Source organism: Salmo salar, chromosome 01 (genome assembly GCF_965601325.2).
Source record: "Salmo salar chromosome 01, fSalSal1, whole genome shotgun sequence".
In the NCBI taxonomy this organism is placed as follows: Eukaryota; Metazoa; Chordata; class Actinopteri; order Salmoniformes; family Salmonidae; genus Salmo; species Salmo salar.
This window is the reverse complement of record NC_138291.1, coordinates 157,154,335-157,178,881: the sequence shown is the minus strand read 5'-3', so window position 1 is coordinate 157,178,881 and position 24,547 is coordinate 157,154,335. Positions and strand designations below refer to the sequence as shown.

Genomic DNA, 24,547 nt, shown 5'->3' with positions numbered 1-24,547 from the left:
GTCAAAAGATTGGACACACCTACTCATTCCAGGATTTTTCTTTATTTTTAGTATTTTCTACATAGTAGAATAATAGTGAAGACATCAAAACTATGAAATAACACATTGAATCATATAGTAACCAAAAAGTGTTAATCAAATCAAAATATATTTTATATTGCCACCCTTTGCCTCGATGACAGCTTTGCACACTCTTGGCACACTCTTGCCATTCTCTCAACCAGCTTCATGAGGTTTCATGCATTTCAGTTAACAGGTGTGCCTTGTTAATTTGGGGAATTTCTTTCCTTCTTAATGCATTTGAGCCAATCAGTTGTGTTGTGACAAGGAAGAGGTGGTATACAGAATATAGCCCTATTTGGTAAAAGTCCATGTCCATATTATGGCAAGAACAGCTCAAATAAGGAAAGAGAAACAACAGTCCATCATTACTTTAAGACATGAAGGTCAGTCAATCCAGAAATGTCAAGTTTCTTACAAGTGCCATCACAAAACCATCAAGCGCTATGATGAAACTGGCTCTCATGAGGTCCGCCACAGGAAAGGAAAACCCGAAGTTACCTCTGCTGCAGAGGATACGTTCATTAGAGTTACCAGCCTCAGATTGCAGCCCAAATAAATGCTTCAGAGTTCAAGTAACAGACACATCTCAACATCAACTGCTCAGAGGAGAATGCGTGAATCAGGCCTTCATGGTCAAATTTCTGCAAAGAAACCACTACTAAAGGACACCAATAAGAAGAACAGACTTGCTTGGGCCAAGAATCACGAGCAATGGACATTAGACTGGTGGAAATCTGTCCTTTTGGTCTGATGAGTCCAAATTTGAGATTTTTGGTTCCAACCCCCGTGTATTTGTGAGACGCAGAGTAGGTGAACGGATGATCTCCGCATGTGTGGTTCCCACCATGAAGAATGGAGAGGTATGGGGCTGCTTTGCTGGTAACACTGTCAGTGATTTATTTAGAATTCAAGGCACACTTAACCAGCATGATTACCACAGCGATACCCCATCCCATCTGGTTTGTGCTTAGTGGTACTATCATTTGTTTTTCAACAGGACAATGACCCAAAACACACCTCCAGGCTGTGTAAGGGCTATTTGACCAAGAAGGAGAGTGATGGAGTGCTGCATCAGATGACCTGGCCTCCACAATCACCTGACTGCAACCCAATTGAGATGGTTTGGGATGAGTTGGACCGCAGAGTGGAGGAAAAGCAGCCAACAAGTGCTTAGCATATGTGGGAACTCCTTCACGACTGTTGGATAAGCATTCCTCATGAAGCTAGTTGAGAGAATGCCAAGAGTGTGCAAAGCTGTCATCAAGGCAAAGGGTGGCTATTTGAAGAATCTAAAATCTATTCTGATTTGTTTAACTTTTTTGCTTACTACCTGATTCTATATGTGTTGTTTCATAGTTTTGATGTCTTCACTATTATTCTACAATGTAGAAAATAGTAAAAATAAAGAAAAACCCTTGAATGAGTCGGTGTGCCCAAACTTTTGACTGGTACTGTATATTGCACCACTTTTGACCAGAGCCCTATATATAGGAATAGGGTGCCATTTGGGATGTAGCCCAGGTGTGTTATGATGTGTCCTCACTGTGTCACAGGTTTACACAGCCTCGGATCGGGTGATGGTGTCCCTGTCACAGATCCATAGACTCTGATTGGGTGGCAGTGTCTCTGTCATGGATCCACAGCCTTTGATTGGGTGATGGTGTCTGTCACAGATCCACAGACTCTGATTGGTTGATGGCGTCTCTGTCATGGATCCACAGCCTCTGATTGGGTGATGGTGTCTCTGTCACAGATCCACAGTCTCTGATTGGGTGATGGTGTCTGTTGTATTGCAGGGTGAGCCGGGCCCAAAGGGCGTAGCGGGCAGGGCAGGGCTCCATGGGAAACATGGAGAGAATGGGCTGGATGGTCAGCCTGGGATGCCGGGTGACCCTGGGCGACAGGTGAGGCGCCACTTGGTGATTACATGATAACCTTCTTATTATGAACCCATCTGTTCTCAGAAACAACCATTCTAGCCATTCCCTATATTTAGTGTACTACTTTTGACCAGTAAGTATTTCCTAAGAAGTTCACTATATAGGGAGTAGGGTGCTATTTCAGGTGTTTTATCTCTGATTATATCAATGATTGCTGTCTCATTTTGCTTAGGGACCCTTCGGGTATAGGGGAGAAGGCGGTTCCAAAGGAGAAAAAGGAGACGAGGTAAGGGGGTTGGATAGTGAAACAGTTACCTTATGAATACTGAAATATTGGTCTAATGAGAGTACCAATGAAGAGCATAAGTCATGTGTACTTTCTATGAAGTACATACAGTGACTTGGGAAAGTATTTCAGCCTTTTTATTAAATGGATTAAGTACAAACAATTCCTCAGAAATCTACACACACTACCCCATAATGACAAACAAAATCAGGTTTTCAGAAATGTTTGCAAATCTATACAAAATAAAAAAACAGAAATACAGAAATACTTTACATAAGTATTCAGACCCAGGTTTCCATTGATCATCCTTGATGTGTTTCTACAAGTTGATTGGAATCCACCTGTGGTAAATTCAATTGATAGGGCATTTAAAAAATAATAAAAAATGCACCTTTATTTAACCAGGTAGGCTAGTTGAGAACAAGTTCTCATTCACAACTGCAACCTGGCCAAGATAAAGCAAAGCAGTGCGACACAAACAACAACACAGAGTTACACATGGAATAAACAAACATACAGTCAATAAAACAATAGAAAAAGTCTACATACAGTGTGTGCAAATGAGGTAGGATAAGGGAGGTAAGGCAATAAATAGGCCATAGCGGAGAAATAAGTACAATATAGCAATTAAACACTGGAGTGATAGATGTGCAGAAGGTGAGTGTGAAAGTAGAGATACTGGGGTACAAAGGAAAAAAATAAATTAAATAACAGTATGGGGATGAGGTAGTTGGATGGGCTATTTACAGATGGGCTATGTACAGGTACAGTGATCTCTGAGCTGCTCTGACAGCTGGTGCTTAAAGCTAGTGAGGGAGATATGAGTCTCCAGCTTCAGTGATTTTTGCAGTTCGTTCCAGTCATTGGCAGCAGAGAACTGGAAGGAAAGGCGGCCAAAGGAGGAATTGGCTTTGGGGGTGACCAGTGATATATACCTGCTGGAGCGCGTGCTACGGGTGGGTGCTGCTATGGTGACCAGTGAGCTGAGTTAAGGCGGGGCTTTACCTAGCAAAGACTTATAGATGACCTGGAGCCAGTGGGTTTGGCGATGAATAAGAAGCGAGGGCCAGCCAACGAGAGCATACAGGTCGCAGTGGTGGGTAGTATATGGGGCTTTGGTGACAAAACGGATGGCACTGTGATAGACTGCATCCAATTTTCTGAGTAGAGTGTTGGAGGCTATTTTGTAAATGACATCGCCGAAGTCAAGGATTGGTAGGATAGTCAGTTTTACGAGGGTATGTTTGGCAGCATGAGTGAAGGATGCTTTGTTGCGAAATAGGAAGCTGATTCTAGATTTAATTTTGGATTGGAGATGCTTAGTGTGAGTCTGGAAGGAGAGTTTACAGTCTAAACAGACACCTAGGTATTTGTAGTTGTCCACATATTCTAAGTCAGAACCGTCCAGAGTAGTGATGCTGGACGGGCGGGCAGGTGTGGGCAGCGATCAGTTGAAGAGCATGCATTTTGTTTTACTTGCATTTAAAAGTAGTTGGAGGCCACGGAAGGAGTGTTGTATGGCATTGAAGCTCGTCTGGAGGTTGGTTAACACAGTGTCCAAAGATGGGCCAGAAGTATACAGAATGGTGTCGTCTGCGTAGAGGTGGATCAGAGAATCACCAGCAGCAAGAGCGACATCATTGATGTATACAGAGAAGAGAGTCGGCCCGAGGATTGAACCCTGTGGCACCCCCATAGAGACTGCCAGAGGTCCGGACAACAGGCCCTCTGATTTGAAACACTGAACTCTGTCTGAGAGGTAGTTGGTGAACCAGGCGAGGCAGTCATTTGAGAAACCAAGGCTGTTGAGTCTGCCAATAAGAATGTGGTGATTGACAAGTTCGAACGCCTTGGCCAGGTCTATGAATACAGCTGCACAGTATTGTCTCTTATCAATGGTGGTTATAATATCGTTTAGGACCTTGAGCGTGGCTGAGGTGCACCCATGGCCAGCTCGGAAACCAGATTGCATAGCGGAGAAGGTACGGTGGGATTCGAAATGGTCTGTGATCTGTTTGTTAACTTGGCTTTCGAAGACCTTAGAAAGGCTGGGTAGGATAGATATAGGTCTGTAGCAGTTTGGGTCAAGAGTGTCTCCCCCGTTAAAGAGGGGGATGACCGTGGCAGCTTTCCAATCTTTGGGGATCTCAGACGATACGAAAGAGGTTGAACAGGCTAGTAATAGGGATTGCAACAATTGTGGCGGATCATTTTAGAAAAGAGGGTCCAGATTGTCTAGCCCAGCTGATTTTTAGGGGTCCAGATGTTGCAGCTCTTGGAAAGGCAAACAGCTGTCTATATAAGGTCCCACAGTTGACAGTGCATGTCAGAGCAAAGAACACAGTCAGAGCAAAGAACACAGTTGCCTCCAACATTCTTAAGTGGAAGAAGTTTGGAACCACCAAGACTCTTCCTAGAACTGGCCGACCGGCCAAACTGATCAATCGGGGGAGAAGGGCCTTGGCCAGGGCGGTGAACAAGAACCCAGTGGTCCCTCTGACAGAGCTCTAGAGTTCCTCTGTGGAGATGGGAGAACCTTCCAGAAGGACAACCATCTCTGCCACACTCCACCAATCAAGCCATTCCTCAGTAAAAGGCACATGATAGCCCGCTTGGAGTTTGCCAAAAGGCACCTAAAGACTCAGGAAAAAACATATTTAATTAATTTTAGAATAAGGCTGTAATCTAACAAAATGTGGAAAAAGTCAAGGGGTCTGAATACTTTCCGAAGGCACTGTATATATAATGCTTTATAACGTCTTTTATACTGCCTGATAGGGCCTTATTGGAGCCAAGGGTCCAAGAGGACATGTTGGAGAACCGGGCGAGAAGGTAAGACTCAAGTATGATTGCTGCCTATTGTTCCGTTATTACTGAATTAGTCACACTGAATTAAAGTCATGCCCAGTCCCCAGTCTTCATTGGTCTAGATTATTATTTGGAATATGCTGCCCCTTAGTGGAAAGAGTAAGTACTATGAGAGCTGAATGCCCTGCTTGTACAGTTCACATCAGTTTGCATCAAATGTTTTTTGATTGTCTTTACTCATATTCCTGTAATGCTCATGTATGCATTTTACTGAAGGCTTTTGTGTGGATAGCCCTCTCTATTGAGAGCTTAAAATTGGAACTTTGTGTGTCCTGTAGGGCTCTATTGGTTTACCAGGCTGTCCCGGTTATGTTGGTTCACCAGTAAGTGTTTCTCTCGCTGTATGTGTCCAAATAGCAACCGTATTCCCTTTATAGTGCACCATTTTTTTTACCAGAACCTTATGGGCCCTGGTCAAAAGTAGTGCACTAAATAGGGAATAGGGTGCCTTTTGAGATGCGTCCACTGTCTCTTTTCTTTCAAGCTGCCTTTTTTGGTTTGCACCCTAATTTTCACCCTTTGACATACTTTGTAAAAGGTTTAAACCTATGTCTGTCTTTTCTTCAGGGGCCTCAGGGAGTCAGAGGGGCCACAGGCTCCGAGGGAAACCCTGGACCTGATGTGAGTGACCCACAGTAACAATACTACACCTTGTTTCAGATTTACAGATTCAAACATTTCTGAATACTTTAGGGTGTTATTCATCAGTAATTGAGTGTGTCACTGACTTGTGTCCATGTGTTTGTGGCTCTCCAGGGGGAGGCTGGGTTTGATGGGCCTCCAGGGCCTCCTGGGACAGTGGTGAGTAGACAGCAAACAAGTCTGTACCTTCCATACACTCTCAGAAAAAAGGGTTCCAAAAGGATTCTTTGGCTGTCCCCATAGGAGAAGCCTTTTTGCTTCTAGGTAGAACCCTTTTGGGGTCCATGTAGAACCCTCTGTGGAAAGGGTTTTACATGGAAACCAAAAGGGTTCTGTCTGGACCCAAAAGGGTTCTACTTGGAACCAAAAAGGGTTCTTCAAAAGGTTCTCCTGTGGGGACAGCCGAAGAACCATTTAAGGTTCTAGATATCACCTTTTTTTCCTAAGAGTGTACTACATATATCTATTCCAACATACAGTACAGCACAATATCATAATGGGCCCCAATTCCTAATGCTATGTCACTCATCCCATATCATATCACTCAGTGTGTATATTCTTCTTTTGCGTAGGGAGCCACTGGTTTCACAGGCCGTGTTGGCGCTCAGGGAGTTAACGGCTCACAGGTGAGGGGACATTTTGACCCCCAGGAGATGAGGGTCTTCCCATAATTTTTTTTATTTAACTACTTTATTGGGAGCTCTTTATGAATATGTCAGCCTTCACCAAAGGTAGCCTGCATTTACCTTCTAGGGAGAGTTGGGCCCTGTTGGAGTCATCGGCCCCAGAGGCCCCCAGGTAAGGGGAAACGTTTGCTTGTTGTGTTTTCTTGCCTAAAGTTGGGTCACATTTAACAGAACTCTATGCTCGTAAGACTATAAGGGAAATATTATACACATACTATACACATGTTTTAAAATGACCTGTTTTCTGTTTATTTCACCAGGGACCCCAGGGTTTAGATGGCGAGAGTGGGCCTCCAGGACTCAGGGGAATCCAGGTCAGTCTCACTCAGCTGCACATTAATGTTCCCTAAGTTGGGACCAGATCCCTAACTTGGGACCAGATGATTGACTAATGTATTTGGAAACATATCTTTTTCAGAGGGATTTCTCACCATAATAATATATAATATCTGGGGTTAAAGGTCATCTGTACTGTTTTCATATTTTCACAGGGACAGCCTGGGATGAGTGGTGCCCTTGGTCCGAAAGGTGATCCTGTAAGTCTCTCCTCTCTTCTCTCGTAAAGTTAATTCTGCTCTAGTAAATAAACGACTATAAATGTCTCTCTCCAACCCCCTCTTTTCCTTCCTTTCTCTGTCTTCCTCAGGGGCCTATGGGGACAATGGGTATCCGGGGTGAGCCAGGGTTCGAGGGGCCCATGGTGAGTAGCATAGTACCCAGTGGACTGACCACCTAAACCCCACTCTTCCTTCCAGAGACACACACATAGCAACCTCACAGTACCCCCATCTGTCACTTAAAGCTAGAATCCTTAATTGAAACAATAACAAAGTGGTTACCCCGCCAGTGTTTTGGTAAAAAGCTGAGGGAAAGGCCTAGAGAAATGTAACCACTTTCAAATTCATAGACAGAGCTATCGGTGCAGGTACTGACCATCCATTATATAAAAATTATATATATTTTTTTTTTTAGGCTATACAGTGTTTGTTTACATTTACTGTACATTGTTTACAAACATAGTAAAACAAGCTTATATTTTGTGTTCTGATGGGGTAATAAATTGAACCAAGCTGATGATGTATTTATAAGTTGTATGTAGCAACTAAGGATTCCAGTTTTAAGTCAAAGCATTAGGCTACTGATGATACTACTCAGTGTGTATCCCATTTCTTACATATTGAAGCTTTTATGTGTTGTGGAGCGCTGATCCTAGCTAATGGATGAAAGCTCTATCCTCAAGCTGTACGGTCACCTGAAAGCCTTATCCACTAGTTTAAGAGAGTAACCCAAATATTGTGACTAAAATATTTGTCAAAAACCTATTTTTTTACAAGACTATAACTGACTAAATAGACCCAGATTTTTTTTTTTTTTAATGATTTTTCATTTCAGTTCACTAAAATGAGATGTGATGGATACTACAGTGGGGGGGGAAAAGTATTTGATCCCCTGCTGATTTTGTACGTTTGCCTACTGACAAAGAAATGATCAGTCTATAATTTGAATGGTAGGTTTATTTGAACAGTGAGAAACAGAATAACAAAAATATCGAGAAAAACGCATGTCAAAAATGTTATAAATTGATTTGCATTTTAATGAGCGAAATAAGTATTTGACCCCCTCTCAATCAGAAAGATTTCTGTCTCCCAGGTGTCTTTTATACAGGTAACGAGCTGAGATTAGGAGCACACTCTTAAAGGGAGTGCTCCTAACCGCAGCTTGTTACCTGTAAAAAAGACACCTGTCCACAGAAGCAATCAATCAATCAGATTCCAAACTCTCCACCATGGCCAAGACCAAAGAGCTCTCCAAGGATGTCAGGGACAAGATTGTAGACCTACACAAGGCTGGAATGGGCTACAAGACCATCGCCAAGCAGCTTGGTGAGAAGGTGACAACATTTGGTGCGATTATTCGCAAATGGAAGAAACACAAAAGAACTGTCAATATCCCTTGGCCTGGGGCTCCATGCAAGATCTCACCTCGTGGAGTTGCAATGATCATGAGAACAGTGAGGAATCAGCCCAGAACTACAAGGGAGGATCTTGTCAATGATCTCAAGGCAGCTGGGACCATAGTCACCAAGAAAATAATTGGTAACACACTACACCGTGAAGGACTGAAATCCTGCAGTGCCCGCAAGGTCCCCCTGCTCAAGAATACATATACATGCCCGTCTGAAGTTTGCCAATGAACAGGACAACTGGTGAAAATGTTGTGGTCAGATGAGACCAAAATGGAGCTCTTTGGCATCAACTCAACTCGCCGTGTTTGGAGGAGGAGGAATGCTGCCTATGACCCCAAGAACACCATCTCCACCGTCAAACTGAGGTGGAAACATTATGCTTTGGGGGTGTTTTGCTGCTAAGGGGACAGGACAACTTCACCGCATCATTTGACGGGGCCATGTATTGTCAAATCTTGGGTGAGAACCTCCTTCCCTCAGTCAGGGCATTGAAAATGGGTCGTGGATGGGTATTCCAGCATGACAATGACCCAAAATACACGGCCAAGGCAACAAAGGAGTGGCTCAAGAAGAAGCACATTAAGGTCCTGGAGTGGCCTAGCCAGTCTCCAGACCTTAATCCCATAGAAAATCTGTGGAGGGAGCTGAAGGTTCGAGTTGCCAAACGTCAGCCTCGAAACCTTAATGACTTGGACAAAATCCCTCCTGAGATGTGTGCAAACTTGGTGGTCAACTACAAGAAACGTCTGACCTCTGTGATTGCCAACAAGGGTTTTGCCACCAAGTACTAAGTAATGTTTTGCAGAGGGGTCAAATACTTATTTCCCTCATTAAAATGCAAATTAATTTCTAACATTTTTGACATGCGTTTTTCTGGATTTTTTTGTTGTTATTCTGTCTCTCACTGTTCATATAAACCTACCATTAAAATGATAGACTGATCATTTCTTTGTAAGTGGGCAAACGTACAAAATCAGCAGGTGACCAAATACTTTTTCCCCCCACTGTAAGTGGACTGGACAATACTTTTTGGAGAGATTGAGAGCTTTTCAGTGATAAGCTCAATTAATATTAGCAGCACAGATGCGCAGCTCAGTTCTGTTCAGCAGTGGGAAGGACGCACCACATTAGCTAGCTATAGCTATACTGTAGATAACAACCTGGGGTACGTTCAGTAGGACACAACGTTTTGGAACATTCAGATAGAAATATGATATGTAGAACAAACATGCCTCTCTGTGATGTTGAATAAAGAATAACGTATACTTTCCGTACTGCTGACCACGTCCCAGGTTGTTAGCTATAGCTAGTTAATGAGGTAACATGACTGAACAAGGTGTAGTCGAAACAAATGGTTAACAGTCCAGTCCGCAAGTCGCCTAGTCTTTGAACGGCCCACGATATGCTTTATGAATTTAAAAGGCAGCCCGCCAATGCACAATTCAAAGAAAAAAACATAGCGCCGGTATTATGGGTCATATCTTTTTCTCAGAGGAAAAGATGGAGACTTGGCTACGTTGGCTACAGAACCTGGAGTAAATGCAGTGGGGAAAGTGGGAGGGTTAAGCTAGACTCCAAATTCATGGACTTTCTATCTGCAACATTCGAGAACGTTTTGCAGCTGAACGTGGCCCTGGCAACATTACCAGTAGCCTATATGCTAACATTTGGTGGCACAGAAAGAAAGGAAAAGGAATAGTAAACCATTTGTTGACTAAATTCCTCTTGCCACTACACTATATCTGACTGGGTTAACAACTTTATTTTGGGTTAATGGGGACCCAATAACTCAGACTTGAGCACTTGGACCAGGACTCGAGCACTGGGACTCGGACTTCAGCCATAGGGACTTGTCACTGGACTCGTGACTCGACCATTGGTGACTTGGAGCACAGGGGAGTTGGGACTCGATTCGGACTCAAGGTTTAAGTCACATCACTGGGAGAAACATTAACTCCCATTCAAAGTCATTAGCCCTCTTTATACTTTTGGACACCAATGTGAAAAACCTAGCAGCGTTGCAGTTCTTGACAGCAGCGTTGCAGTTCTCTACTACCATACCCCGTTCAAAGGCACTTCTTTCCCATTCACCCTCTGAATGACACACATATACATTCCATGTCTCAGTTGTCTCAAGGATTTAACATCGTTCTTTTCTCTTCCCCTTCATCTACACTGATTTATAGTGAATTTAACAAGTGACATCAATAAGGGACCATAGATTTCACCTTGATTCACCTGGTCAGTCTGTCATGGAAAGAGCAGGTGTTCTTAATGCTTTGTACACAGTGTATATGTTTGTGATACAGTATTTCTGCTGTTGGGAAGAGAATAGGATGTTATGCAGGAAACTATGTTGGTAGGACAAGGCTATGCATGTTTGTGCACAAGTCAGGGATTTGTGTTTACTATAGGTTAATGAGGCAATACAAATGTGATGTGACTAAAATGAAAGGGCATTAAGTTGACTAAAATGCCCCACTTTTTTCATCAAAATGACTAAGACTAGACTATATCTAAAAAAGATCCAAAATGAACAGTGGTCTGAATGATGACCACACTGTATTTCCGTGTGATATTAAACGACCCGTTTGGAGAAGTTGTAAACTCCTAGATTGCCATACTGTAGAAACCCACCCCCAGGCGGTTTGCATGTGAGTTTAACTCTGGCTGTTATCCAGATGTCCTCTAAGGCCAGTGGTTCCCAAACGTTTTATTGTCCCGTACCCCTTTAAACATTCAACCTCCAGCTGCGTACCCCCTTTAGCACCAGGGGCAGCGCACTCTCAAATGTTGTTTTTTGCCAACATTGTAAGCCTGCCACACACACACACACACACACACACAGACACACACACACACACACACACACACACACACACACACACACACACACACACACACACACACACACACACACACACACACACACACACACACAATACAATACAATACATTTATTAGACATAAGAATGAGTGTAAGTTTTTGTTACAACCCGGCTCATGGGAAGTGGCAAAGAGCCAATTTTGCTCTTTATTTAGCCATCTTACATATTACATATTAAACCTTATTTGTTCATCATCAAATTGTGAATAACTCACCACAGGTTAATGAGAAGGGTGTGCTTGAAAGGATGCTCATAACTCTGCAATGTTGGGTTGTATTGGAGAGAGTCTCAGTCTTAAATAATTTTCCACACGCGTCTGTGCCTGTATTTAGTTTTCATGCTAGTGAGGGCCAAGAATCCACTCTTACATAGGTACGTGGTTGCAAAGGGCATCAGTGTCTTAACAGCGCGATTTGCCAAGGCAGGATACTCTGAGCGCAGCCCTATCCAGAAATCTGTCAGTGGCTACTGATTAAATTACATTTTCACAGAACTGCTTATTGCAAGTTCGATGAGGCTCTCTTGTTCAGATATCGGTAAGTGCACTGGAGGCAGGGCATGAAAGGGATTACGAATCCAGTTGTTTGTGTCGTCCGTTTCGGGAAAGTACCTGCGTAATTGCGGACCCAGTTCACTCAGGTGCTTTCGCTATATCACATTTGACATTGTCCGTAAGCTTGAGTTCATTTGCACACAAAAAATCATATAATGATGGAAAGACCCGTGTGTTGTCCTTGTTAATGCAGACAGAGAAGAACTCCAACTTCTTAATCATGGCCTCAATTTTGTCCCGCACTTAGAATATAGTTGTAAAGAGTCCCTGTAATCCTAGATTCATATCATTCATGCGAGAAAAAACATCACCCAGATAGGCCAGTCGTGTGAGAAATTCGTCATCATGCAAGTGGTCAGACAAGTGAAAATGATGGTCAGTAAAGAAAACTTTAAGCTTGTCTCTCAATTTAAAAAAACACTGTGTCAATACTTTGCCCCTTGATAACCAGCGCACTTCTGTATGTTGTAAAAGTGTTACATGGTCGCTGCCCATATCATTGCATAATGCAGAAAATACACGAGAGTTCAGGGGCCTTGCTTTAATAAAGTTAACCATTTTCACTGTAGTGTCCAAAATGTCTTTCTAGCTATCAGGCATTCCCTTAGCAGCAAGAGCCTCTCTGTGGATGCTGCAGTGTACCCAAGTGGTGTCGGGAGCACGCGTGTTACCACTCCACTATGTCTCCCTGTCATGGCTTTTGCGCCATCAGTACAGATACCAACACATCTTGACCACTAAAGTCCATTTGATGTCACAAAGCTGTCCAGTACTTTAAAAACAGCCTCTCATATTGTTCTGGTTTCCAGTGGTTTGCAGAAGAGAATGTCTTCCTTAATTGACCCCCCATAAACGTAACAGATATATACCAGGAGCTGTGCCAGGCCCGCCATGTCTGTTGACTCATCCAGCTGTAATGCATAGAATTGACTGGCTTGTATGCGAAGCAGTAATTGTTTCAAAACATCTCCTGCCATGTCACTGATGCGTCGTGAAACAGTGTTGTTTGATAAAGATATTGTCTGTATAGTTTCTTTGGCCTTTCCCCCCAGCATTCTCCCAGCCATTTCCACGGCAGCAGGAAGAATTAAGTCCTCCACAATAGTATGGGGTTTGCCTGTCCTAGCCACTCGGTAGCTCACCATATAAGTCGCTTCTAGCCCCTTCTTATTAATGGTATCTGTTGCTTTTATACATGTCTTACTACTCGAAAGTCATCTTTATTCTCGCTTATTTTTCAAATTGTCATGTTTCGTTTGTAAATGTCTGCGTAAGAGGGAAGGTTTCCCGAGAGAGAGTAACGGTTAATGTGATTGGATGTTAATTATTTGACTTGGCTACCTGCATTTGACATTGTGTTGTTATTTCGCTGAACTCTAGATGGTTTAATTTTACTTTTGGCAGTGAAACGAGGCTACTCAGGCGAGAAAAAAAACCTCACCCAAATGTATAGCCCCGTTGGAAAACATACATTTACATTTTAGTCATTTAGCAGACGCTCTTATCCAGAGCGACTTACAGTAGTGAATGCATACATTTCATTTCATACATACATTTTTTTTTTTTTTTTTTGTGCTGGCCCCCTGTGGGAATCAAACCCACAACCCTGGCGTTGCAAACACCATGCGTTGCAAACACCATGCTCTACCAACTGAGCTACAGGGAAGGTATTCTTTGAAATGTATTCTTTGAAAATGTGAAGAAAAAAAGTTTTCAGTCTAGTCAGTTTACATTGTCAGTCAGTATGGCTGAAGTGTGGCTATAGATTAGACAATGAGATCATCATGAAAGGGAAGATTTTGTGAAATATTTCTGGAGTTTTGGAGCCATGATGTGATACGCCTCCATGTCTATCTACTTGAAGCAAGAAAATCTAACTAAAAGGAACTAACATTTCAATCCCTTCTCTGTCGTTCTTTGATTGAAGGGGCCACTGGGAACACAAGGTCCAAAGGGTTTCCCTGGTATTACTGTAAGTATTAGTACTGCTTCTGCATTTTACTGAAATACATTTTGAATTAGATATAATACATTGTTGTATTGTCCTTAGATAGATTCAAAAAACTTTGAAGAATCAGGTTGCATGCTTTTCAACTACTTACTGTACCTGCAGTCCTCTGACTCCTCTCTGACCTCCACAGGGTAAGAGAGGACCAGACGGGGACAAAGGGGACCCTGGACCGAAGGGAGAGAGAGTAAGAACCCAGCCTCTGGAGACCTGTAGACATTCAACAAAACTAAAACTCTTGATTCATACTTTTTGACATCTGAATTATGAGTTACACATTTGTCTTCTCACTCTCGTTCTATCTCTCAGTGTGTTCAGGGTGCTTCGGGCATCCAAGGGCCTCAGGGAGAGAGTGGTCCTAGTGGCTTCCCTGGATTTACAGGGCTCAAAGGTCAACCTGGCACTAAAGGCATTGGGGTAGGTCGTCTCTCTGCCTTATCACTGTATCTACAGTTATATAGACTGCTACTTTACCACTGGAAGACTGATGGATTTTGTGTCTCCTCGTTTAGGGGGAGAATGGAGAAACTGGCCCTCAGGGAAAACTGGGCAGAGATGGGCTGAAGGTCAGAGAAGACTTAAAAATGAATGCATTATAGTGAAAGTAACATTTAGAGTGTCATTCTTTCATCAGTCTGTCTGTTAAGATTGGTCAAAATGATGATAAAACTGTGGATTTCATGTCCTAAAACGCATGTCCAAATGGCACCCGATACCCTACAGTATATAGTGCACTACTTTGAGTCCTGTAGGAGGTGCCATTTGGGAAACAGCTGTAGTCTCATAAAAAATCTCTGTTTCTTTGAAGGGGAATAGGGGACCAGATGGGCGCAACGGCCAGCCTGGACACAGAGGGACCAAGGTAGGACACTCTAACTATTGAATGTGTTTATGAGGGTTGGAAAATTCTGGTAACTTTCACAAAATGTCCATGTTATCCAGAATTTCTGGGATTTGGAATTCTACAGGGATTTTTTTCAACCTTAGTATTTAGTAAAGCGTGATTTTAGTCCTGTTCTTGATATTTGAATGGTATCCTGATTGGCACTGCCTTCTTCTACCCAGGGTCGTATCGGACAGAGAGGGCATGATGGCCAGCCTGGGTCACCGGTAAGCACATACCATGCACAGACAAACACTAGTGGAGCCATCTACTTGATCAATTTGCATTGCAAAACGCATCAATATTCTTGACAAATCAGATATACAGTATACACCTCAATGGGCAACATTTGTGATTGTCAGAACAGCAGATCTGTGGTGTGTGCAGATAAGTGGTAAAACACTTAATACTTACACTTCTGCTTGGTGATGAAGAGTATCCAAGGCTGTATGGGCTTATCTAATGGAGCTGACTAAAAGCTAGTGTGAATTACCATCCATCATCCCACTATTGACCCCCCCCCCCCCCCCCCCCTCCCCCGGCCACATCGGTGAATACTGCAGTCTGCTGAATATTACGTCATCACAGTACACTTATTATGAGTGTGTGTGTGTACTTGTCTCCAACAGGGTTTGCCAGGCCCACCTGGGACAGAGGGACCAGAAGGAAAGCCTGGTACACAGGTTCCCATTCTATATCATATTTCAATACCATGATCACACCCCTGAAGACACTGAGCTTGTATACAGTGCCTTGCAAAAATATTCACACCCATTGGATTTATTCACATTTTGTGTTACAAAGTCTAATTAAAATGGATTTAAAATGGAATTAAAATGGATTTAATTGTACACAAAATACTTTGTAATGTTAAAGTGGAAGAATAAAAAAAACATTTAATAATTGTATATAAATTCAATAACTAAAATATAGTCAGCTCCCTGAGTCATTCAGCTCCCTGAGCCATAAAGCTCCCTGAGTCAATACATGTTAGAAACACCTTTGGCAGCAATTACAGCTGTGAGTCTTCTTGGGTAATTCTCTAAGTGCTTTTCACACTTGGATTGTGCAATATTAGCCCATTAATCTAGTCATAATTCTTCAAGCTCTGTCAAGATGTAGGGGATCATGGCTAGACACTAATTTTCAAGTTGATTTTCAAGTTGAGTCCAAACTGTAACTCAGGAACGTTCACTGTCTTCTTGGTGAGCAACTCCAGTGTAGATTTGGCCATGTGTTGTAGGTTATTGTCCTGCTGAATGGTGAATTCCTCTCCGAGTGTCTGGTGGAAAGCAGACTGAAGCAGGTTTTCCTCTCGAATTTTGCCTATGCTTAGTTCCATTTCTTTTTATCCTGAGAAACCCCAGTATTTTCTGATGTCAAGCATACCCATACCATGATGCAGCCCATACCATCTTGAAAGTAAGGAGTGATGTGTTGTGTTGGATTTACCCTAAAAATAAGACTTTGCATTTAGGCCAAAAAGTGTATTTCTTTGCCGTGTTTATTCTGTATATTTGTATTCTTCTTTTCACTCTGTCATTTAAGTCATTTGTGGAATCACTATAATGTTGTTGATCCATCCTCAGTTTTCTCCCATCACAGCCATTGAACAATATTGAAATGTACAGTGCCTTGCGAAAGTATTCGGCCCCCTTGAACTTTTCGACCTTTTGCCACATTTCAGGCTTCAAACATAAAGATATAAAACTGTAATTTTTTGTGAAGAATCAACAACAAGTGGGACACAATTATGAAGTGGAACGAAATTTATTGGATATTTCAAACTTTTTTAATAAAAAACTGAAAAATTGGCCGTGCAAAATTATTCAGCCCCTTTACTTTCAGTGCAGCAAACTCTCTCCAGAAGTTCAGTGAGGATCTCTGAATGATCCAATGTTGACCTAAATGACTAATGATGATAAATAGAATCCACCTGTGTGTAATCAAGTCTCCGTATAAATGCACCTGCTCTGTGATAGTCTCAGAGGTCCGTTTAAAGCGCAGAGAGCATCATGAAGAACAAGGAACACACCAGGCAGGTCCGAGATACTGTTGTGGAGAAGTTTAAAGCCGGATTTGGATACAAAAAGATTTCCCAAGCTTTAAACATCCCAAGGAGCACTGTGCAAGCGATAATATTGAAATGGAAGGAGTATCAGAACACTGCAAATCAACGAAGACCCGGCCGTCCCTCTAAACTTTCAGCTCATACAAGGAGAAGACTGGTCAGAGATGCAGCCAAGAGGCCCATGATCACTCTGGATGAACTGCAGAGATCTACAGCTGAGGTGGGAGACTCTGTCCAGAGGACAACAATCAGTCGTATACTGCACAAAGCTGGCCTTTATGGAAGAGTGGCAAGAAGAACGCCATTTCTTAAAGATATCCATAAAAAGTGTCGTTTAAAGTTTGCCACTAGCCACCTGGGAGACACACCAAACATGTGGAAGAAGGTGCTCTGGTCAGATGAAACCAAAATCAAACTTTTTGGCAACAATGCAAAACGTTATGTTTGGCGTAAAAGCAACACAGCTCATCACCCTGAACACACCATCCCCACTGTCAAACATGGTGGTGGCAGCATCATGGTTTGGGCCTGCTTTTCTTCAGCAGGGGCAGGGAAGATGGTTAAAATTGATGGGAAGATGGATGGAGCCAAATACAGGACCATTCTGGAAGAAAACCTGATGGAGTCTGCAAAAGACCTGAGACTGGGACGGAGATTTGTCTTCCAACAAGACAATGATCCAAAACATAAAGCAAAATCTACAATGGAATGGTTCTCCATGGCGTCTCCAGACTCTGTCACGTCTATCACGTGCTCAGTGTGAACCTGCTTTCATCTGTGAAGAGCACAGGGCGCCAGTGGTGAATTTGCCAATCTTGGTGTTCTCTGGCAAATGCCAAACGTCCTGCACGGTGTTGGGCTGTAAGCACAACCCCCACCTGTGGACGTCGGGCCCTCATACCAGCCTCATGGAGTGTTTCTGACCATTTGAGCAGACACATGCACATTTGTGGCCTGCTGGAGGTCATTTTGCAGGGCTCTGACAGTGCTTCTCCTGCTCTTCCTTGCACAAAGGCGGAGGTAGCGGTCCTGCTGCTGGGTTGTTGCCCTCCTACGGCCTCCTCCACGTCTCCTGATGTACTGGCCTGTCTCCTGGTAGCGCCTCCATGCTCTGGACACTACGCTGACAGACACAGCAAACCTTCTTGCCACAGCTCGCATTGATGTGCCATCCTGGATGAGCTGCACTACCTGAGCCACTTGTGTGGGTTGTAGACTCCGTCTCATGCTACCACTAGAGTGAAAGCACCGCCAGCATTCAAAAGTGACCAAAACATCAGCCAGGAAGCATAGGAACTGAGAAGTGGTCTGTGGTCCCCAGCTGCAGAACCACTCCTTTATTGGGGGTGTCTTGCAAATTGCCTATAATTTCCACCTGTTGTCTATTCCATTTGCACAACAGCATGTGAAATTTATTGTCAATCAGTGTTGCTTCCTAAGTGGACAGTTTGATTTCACAGAAGTGTGATTGAATTGGAGTTACATTGTGTTGTTTAAGTGTTCCCTTTATTTTTTTGAGCAGTGTATATACTGACAAAAATCAGAAATCACTTTATAAAAACAGCCACTTTGTTACTAAATATGTGCCTATGACAGGATTGTGTTCTTACCCGTTTAATGTGACTTCTGTTTTCGAACATCACTGGACAGCTTCTCAACATCGGGCATGTAAGATGTAACTTTAATCTTCACGCAGGACTGCAAGCTCTCATCTGTGAGGCATTGTTACTCCTGAAGTCATTCAGGCTATGTATACATAGATCTCAAGTGTATTTTGTCAGTTTTCTTCCCGTCTGTACTGCATAGTGTACTGCATACTGATGTAGGATCTTAATTGTATCACCCTGTTGCAGCAGAACTTTCCTGCAATGCAGGACATTTAAAACTTTTAGTGTTTTTGAGGTTTAAAAAGGCATCTGAAGTTTGTAATTTCAAACTTGATTTTCCCTTACAATAAATGTTGCACCCCCTACTATTTTTTTCCATTCATTATAATCCACATAATAATTCAGATTTCCTGTTGCTGCAGGATTCTTTTTCTGCTGTAGCAAACTGGCTAATTTTAAGACCCTTCATCTGTATAATGACATATAATTGAGAAAATATTTGAAAGATTGATCAAGAAAATGATTGGTGTAATCAGAAAGGATTCTAGTAAAATGGCTCCTGAGTAGGGTTGAGAAATTCTGTTAACTTTCCCAAAGTTGTTAATTCTGTTAACTTTCCCATTTTCCAGAATTCCCAGTTGGGGAAAATTCCTGGAAGTGCAAATTTTGCAAACATACTCCTGAGAGTTTCTGTATATACAGTAGCTGGACAACTGTAGTCATTCTGGTTCTGAACAGCAGATGGCAATCTTCACAACCCTGCTCAATGTGACAGATTCACAAATGATTGTCATTGTATGTGGGGAATTTTCAACTTTAATTAATCACCCATCAACTTCAACCTCATATCATTACATTCTAAAGTTAATATGCCAAGATTAATGAATTTGTGTCCTTGTTTAATTGTGTAGTTATGTAGTTACTGTAGTTGTTAATGGTTAGTCCTGTGTGTCTTCTTCACATTAGTGATTGTGTATACAATATGACCTCTGTTGGTGTGTATTGAGTTGACACCCGTTTCTCATGTGTTACAGGGTCTCTCTGGTTCAGTGGGAATAACTGGCGATAAAGGCCTAAAGGTACAGTACAAGCGGATACTGTAACAGTACGCATAGTCTTATCATGGAGACAGAAACACAATACATGTGGTTCACTTAAAGGTCACTATGAAACTACTGAACAAAAATATAAATGCAACTTGCAACAATTTCAACGATTTTACTGAGTTACAGTTCATATAAGGAAATCAGGAAATTGAATGAAATGAGGTTCTATGAAATTAATGAATAAGACCCTAATTAATGGATTTCACTTGACTGGGCAGGGCCTTGGAGGGCATAGACCCATCCACTGGGGAGCCAGGCCCAGCCAATCAGAATAGTTTTTTCCCCCACAAAAGGGCTTTATTACAGAGAAATACTCCTCAGTTTCATCAAATGTCCGGGTGGCTGGTTTAAGACAATCCCGCAGATGAAGAAGCCGGATGTGGAAGTCCTGGGCTGGAGTGGTTACACGTGGTCTGTGGTTGTGAGGCAGGTTGGATGTACTGACAAATTCTCTAAAATGACATTGGAGGCGGCTTATGGTAGACAAATGAACATTCAATTTTGGCAACAGCTCTGGTGGACATTCCTGCAGTCAGCATGCCAATTGCACACTCCCTCAAAACTTGAGACATTGTGTTGTGTGACAAAACTGCACATTTTCGAGTGGCCATTTATTGTCCCCAGCACAAGGTGCACCTATGCTGTTTAATAAGCTTCTTGATTTGCCACACCTGTCAGGTGGATGAATTATCTTGGCAAAGGAGAAATGCTCACCAACAGGGATGTAAACAAATTTCTGCTCACAATTTGAGAGAAATAAGCTTTTTGTGCGCATGGAAGATTTCTGTGATTTCTTTATTTCAGCTCATGAAACATGGGACCAACACTTTACATGTTGTGTTTATATTTTTGTTCAGTATAAGTAACTCTAAGAACTTCTTATAGTTACTCAGTCTCATAGTGACCTTTATGTTTAAATTCATTGGTTGGCGAATTATATCATTCTCCAAGCTCAGCTATTTTTGGCCGGGCAGTGCAAGGTAGCAAATATAAACACCTTATCACATTTATAGGACACCCCTGGATTATATGATGGGTTTTATATGATTTCATGACCAGGCAATCACTACAAACGCAGACTAGGCCAACATTTTAAAAGGGCAGAAAAGTAGCTGCTACTCAGCTAGTTAACGATATCAGGTGTCTCTCCTTACTTGTAAACGGGAGCAGTAAAAGGTTTAGGAGTATGAGGGGGTAGGTCAGGGATATTGCATCATCACTACACACACAGGCACACACACACACACACCTGTGCATTCACACACACACTCTCATATAAACGTATGATTATGTGGGATGTGGATAATATAATATGAGGAGGCGTGAAAGTGGTTTGTACCCCAGTTAGTCACCTGGCCAGTGTATTGTATTACATCCTCTGCTATATAATATAGACTCATACCCAGGCAGAGAGAACAGTGAGGGGGGACAAGGAGACAGGAGTAGGAGTAGGAAGCAGAGGAAGAGGGATGACTAAGATAAATATTTGTGGCATCTGGGCAATATGACCAATAATGATCCATTTGAAAAAGTTATGTGCCATCTACATATCCATTAATACCTGTAAATAACTGAAGGTTCTTCATTGATTTATTGTCCCTTACAGGAACATGGGTACAGTTTTACTTCATTGTTGATGTTTACATCATTAAATTGGGTGCAGTTAACCTCTGTACATAACCAGAGACACAATTACTCAATAGCCCCGCATATATAATCATAATTACAAAGTCATTCATCGGTAGATTAAACAACTGTAAGCAAGAAAATTCTAAACTAAATTAAACACTGATTCGACTCACAGCGTTGTGCATACATATTAATTTGATTGTAAGTAATCAATTTGGATTTGTTTTATATTAGCATTTTAATGGTTCTCATTGACTGGACCCATGCGATAAGCCCCCTTCTCTTCTTTCTTCCTCTCTCTATCATTCTCTCATCCTCTACTTTTACTCTCTCCATCACTCTCTCACCTTCTTTGTCCTTCATCCAGGGATTCCAGGGCATTGCTGGAGAGCCAGGTCCAGATGGCCGATCAGGCCCTCTGGTGAGTCTAGCATGAGTAGACTGCACTATTACAACCAATACTGATTTAGTGTTGGGGACTTAGGCCATCATCACACACAGAGTGCAGTGTGACTGACTACTGTCCCACGACAGGGCCCACCTGGACGGACAGGACCAACAGGTATCCCTGGGCCATTGGGAGAGAGGGTAAGTGACACATTTAACATGGATGTGATTGATGTGATTCTCAAATTGGACAGGTTTGAACCTGTGTGTGTGTGTGTGTTGCTGTCTCTCTGCATCAGGGCTTCACTGGGAAGGAAGGTGTGGAGGGACCCCAGGGGCCAGTAGGCATGTATGTAAGTGATGCTTCTGTAGGGCCTACCGGGCAAGGGGTTTGACCGACACACTAACAATGTCTCTGTTTGGTATTTTTGACTGATGACACTGCCATGTCATCCTGTGTGTGCAACTTAGCTTATTTATATTACCAGTCCTGTGTTTCTTGTCCCCCAGGGTTTCCTGGGTAGCATGGGAATGCGTGGCACAAATGGTCACATCGGACATAGGGTAAGGACACAGCATTTGAGTCATGTAATCAGTGGACATTATTCCAAATGGCCATCCCAGGCCTGTGGGCCTCAATTTATACCAACAGCATCACATTGTGTATTTCCTTTCAAATGTGTAATGGTTGGTGTGGTGTCCCAGGGGGAGACTGGTGTAAGAGGCCTGCCTGGTCTTACTGGGAAGCTTGGACCTCCAGTAAGTAACTGTGCTGCCATTAAAAAGTCCACATACAGTATGTGACAAGTCCTTGTAGACAACTTCATTGAGTCTGGCATAAGTTTAAATGATGGGTGTATTGAGCCTGTGCTGACTGGGCTGTATTTTATAGGGTGTATCAGGACCTCCTGGAGATAGAGGCCCTCCAGGTCCTCAGGTGAGATCAACAGGAATCACATACCAGAACTACATTTCCTAAATATCTTGAAAAATCTATCTGCAATGTAGTCCATGCCTTTCCCTATCAATGGTGTCTCTGGGTTTTCTCCTCAGGGTCGGCTAGGGGATCTGGGACCCACAGGGCTAGAGGGCCCACAGGTAAGTTACAGCAGAACAGGCCTTTTCACTACTCCCTCAGCAGATCTTACAGATCCGTGCTCTATACACTGCCAATATATAGTTAGTCTTGCTTGGCCAGACCAACGGTGTAGACACAATACACAAATGGGAACAAGACTAATAGATGAAGCTACTCACCTGTCTGTGTGTTCCAGGGCCCCTCGGGTCTGCAGGGCTCAGATGGAGCCACAGGGAACCCGGGACCAAGGGGAAGCAGGGGGCCTCCGGGGCCACAAGGCTTTAACGGACCAGCAGGAATCCTAGTGGGTACTACTTTGCAGACACTGCTCTCTTCTCCTCTAAACAACCTCTGTAACCTCTGAGGACCTCAGAGGACCGTAACCTCTGTACACACTAAAAAGTGTGTAATGATTCTATATAGTGCCAAATAAGGGTTCTTTGGCTTGTCAGCATAGCGGATCCCTTTTTCGTGCAATATAGAACCCTTTTTGAAGGTTCTATATTGTTCTATATATATTTTTATAAGGTTCTATAAGTTTTGAATGGAAACCTTTATGTCGCTATAAAGAACCATTTTCTAAGGTTCTACAAATAACCATTAAAAAAAGGTTATTTAAAGCACCAAAAAAGGGTTGTAACCATCTCAATGGTTCTACAAATAACTTTTTGAGTTATAAAGGGTTTTGTATTCTGGTTAGCCATATTATATTGTTCAAATTCCATAAATGTCTGGAATGGCTGGGGGTCCCTGAGGAGAGAATTGAGAACCACTGATTTAGTCAATTGACACAATTTCACAAGACACTGTTACTGGCCGTACTCATATTTAACATGCAATGACATAACACAACAGATTAGATCAACTGGAATGACACTCTCACTCACAGTTGCACAAAAAGAGCTGTGAGCAAATCGTGCCCCAAAATATTCGAATGCACCGCCATGCCTACGTTTTAATTATCACTAAAAGATGAAAGAACCCTTTTCTGAATGGAAAATAACCATTGAATGGCTCAAAGCATTCTTTCAGTCATTATGGTGCCACTTAAAACCATCTCCCTTACCAAAGAACCCTTGAAGAACCCTCTTTTCTAAGTGTGTAGAACCTCTATAGAACCTCCTAAACTCCTAGACTATGGGACATTAAGTCTCTGATGCCTGTTGGATGCATTTTATGTCAGGGTTCAGTGGGTGAATTCAAACAATTTATTTGTAATTTATTACATGGCTTACGATTCGTAGCCCATTGGATGCTTATTTGGCATGGCTGGGGATGCCAAGCACAGCCCTTTAGCTTGGACATTTATATTCATCATTGTCACAGTTGTAAACATGCATACAGTACCAGTCAAAAGTTTGGACACACCTACTCATTCCAGGGTTTTTCTTTATTTGTACTATTTTCTACATTGTAGAATAATAGTGAAGACATCAAAACTAGGAAATAATACATATGGAATCATGTAGTAAGCAAAAAATATATTTTATATTTGAGTGCAACTACATCTGCGACCCTGTGCATGTGGCAAAATAAAAATTGAATCAGAAAATGTAATCTGTGTTCCATTGTGATGCTTTGAAACCTTATGTGGTCCATCCCCAGGGAATGACAGGTGCTGGTGGAATAATTGGACCAGCGGGGGAAAGAGGAGAAATGGTAAGTACAGCAATTGTAATAGATGATAATGATATGTCTAGGGTTGCAAAATTCTGGGAACTTTCCCAAAATGTTCCAGGCTTTCAAGAAATCCTGGTTAATCCGTGTTCCTGCTTATTCCCTACTGATTTGGGAATGTTACCACAATTTTGCACCCCTAAATACATTTGCAGTCGGAAGTTTACATACACCTTAGCCAAATTTAATCCTAGTAAAAATTCCCTGTTTTAGGTCAGTTAGGATCACCACTTTATTTTAAGAATGTGAAATGTCAGAATAATAGTAGA

The 24,547-nt window shown here is 42.4% G+C and overlaps 1 protein-coding gene across 1 annotated transcript in view; it reads left to right on the top strand.

Moving 5' to 3' along the window:
- LOC106567252 (uncharacterized) overlaps positions 1-24,547 on the top strand; it is a 157,589-nt gene that overhangs the window by 115,518 nt on the left and 17,524 nt on the right. The window contains exons 13-40 of the mRNA XM_014136323.3: positions 1,860-1,967; positions 2,176-2,229; positions 5,008-5,061; positions 5,376-5,420; positions 5,665-5,718; positions 5,854-5,898; positions 6,312-6,365; positions 6,493-6,537; positions 6,686-6,739; positions 6,917-6,961; positions 7,072-7,125; positions 13,760-13,804; positions 13,974-14,027; positions 14,150-14,257; positions 14,353-14,406; positions 14,649-14,702; positions 14,906-14,950; positions 15,353-15,406; positions 19,436-19,480; positions 21,504-21,557; positions 21,671-21,724; positions 21,823-21,876; positions 22,034-22,087; positions 22,229-22,282; positions 22,416-22,460; positions 22,577-22,621; positions 22,798-22,905; positions 24,207-24,260. Coding sequence (XP_013991798.2) covers positions 1,860-1,967; positions 2,176-2,229; positions 5,008-5,061; positions 5,376-5,420; positions 5,665-5,718; positions 5,854-5,898; positions 6,312-6,365; positions 6,493-6,537; positions 6,686-6,739; positions 6,917-6,961; positions 7,072-7,125; positions 13,760-13,804; positions 13,974-14,027; positions 14,150-14,257; positions 14,353-14,406; positions 14,649-14,702; positions 14,906-14,950; positions 15,353-15,406; positions 19,436-19,480; positions 21,504-21,557; positions 21,671-21,724; positions 21,823-21,876; positions 22,034-22,087; positions 22,229-22,282; positions 22,416-22,460; positions 22,577-22,621; positions 22,798-22,905; positions 24,207-24,260 — 1,593 coding nt within the window. The remainder of the gene's footprint in view (positions 1-1,859; positions 1,968-2,175; positions 2,230-5,007; positions 5,062-5,375; positions 5,421-5,664; positions 5,719-5,853; positions 5,899-6,311; positions 6,366-6,492; positions 6,538-6,685; positions 6,740-6,916; positions 6,962-7,071; positions 7,126-13,759; positions 13,805-13,973; positions 14,028-14,149; positions 14,258-14,352; positions 14,407-14,648; positions 14,703-14,905; positions 14,951-15,352; positions 15,407-19,435; positions 19,481-21,503; positions 21,558-21,670; positions 21,725-21,822; positions 21,877-22,033; positions 22,088-22,228; positions 22,283-22,415; positions 22,461-22,576; positions 22,622-22,797; positions 22,906-24,206; positions 24,261-24,547) is intronic.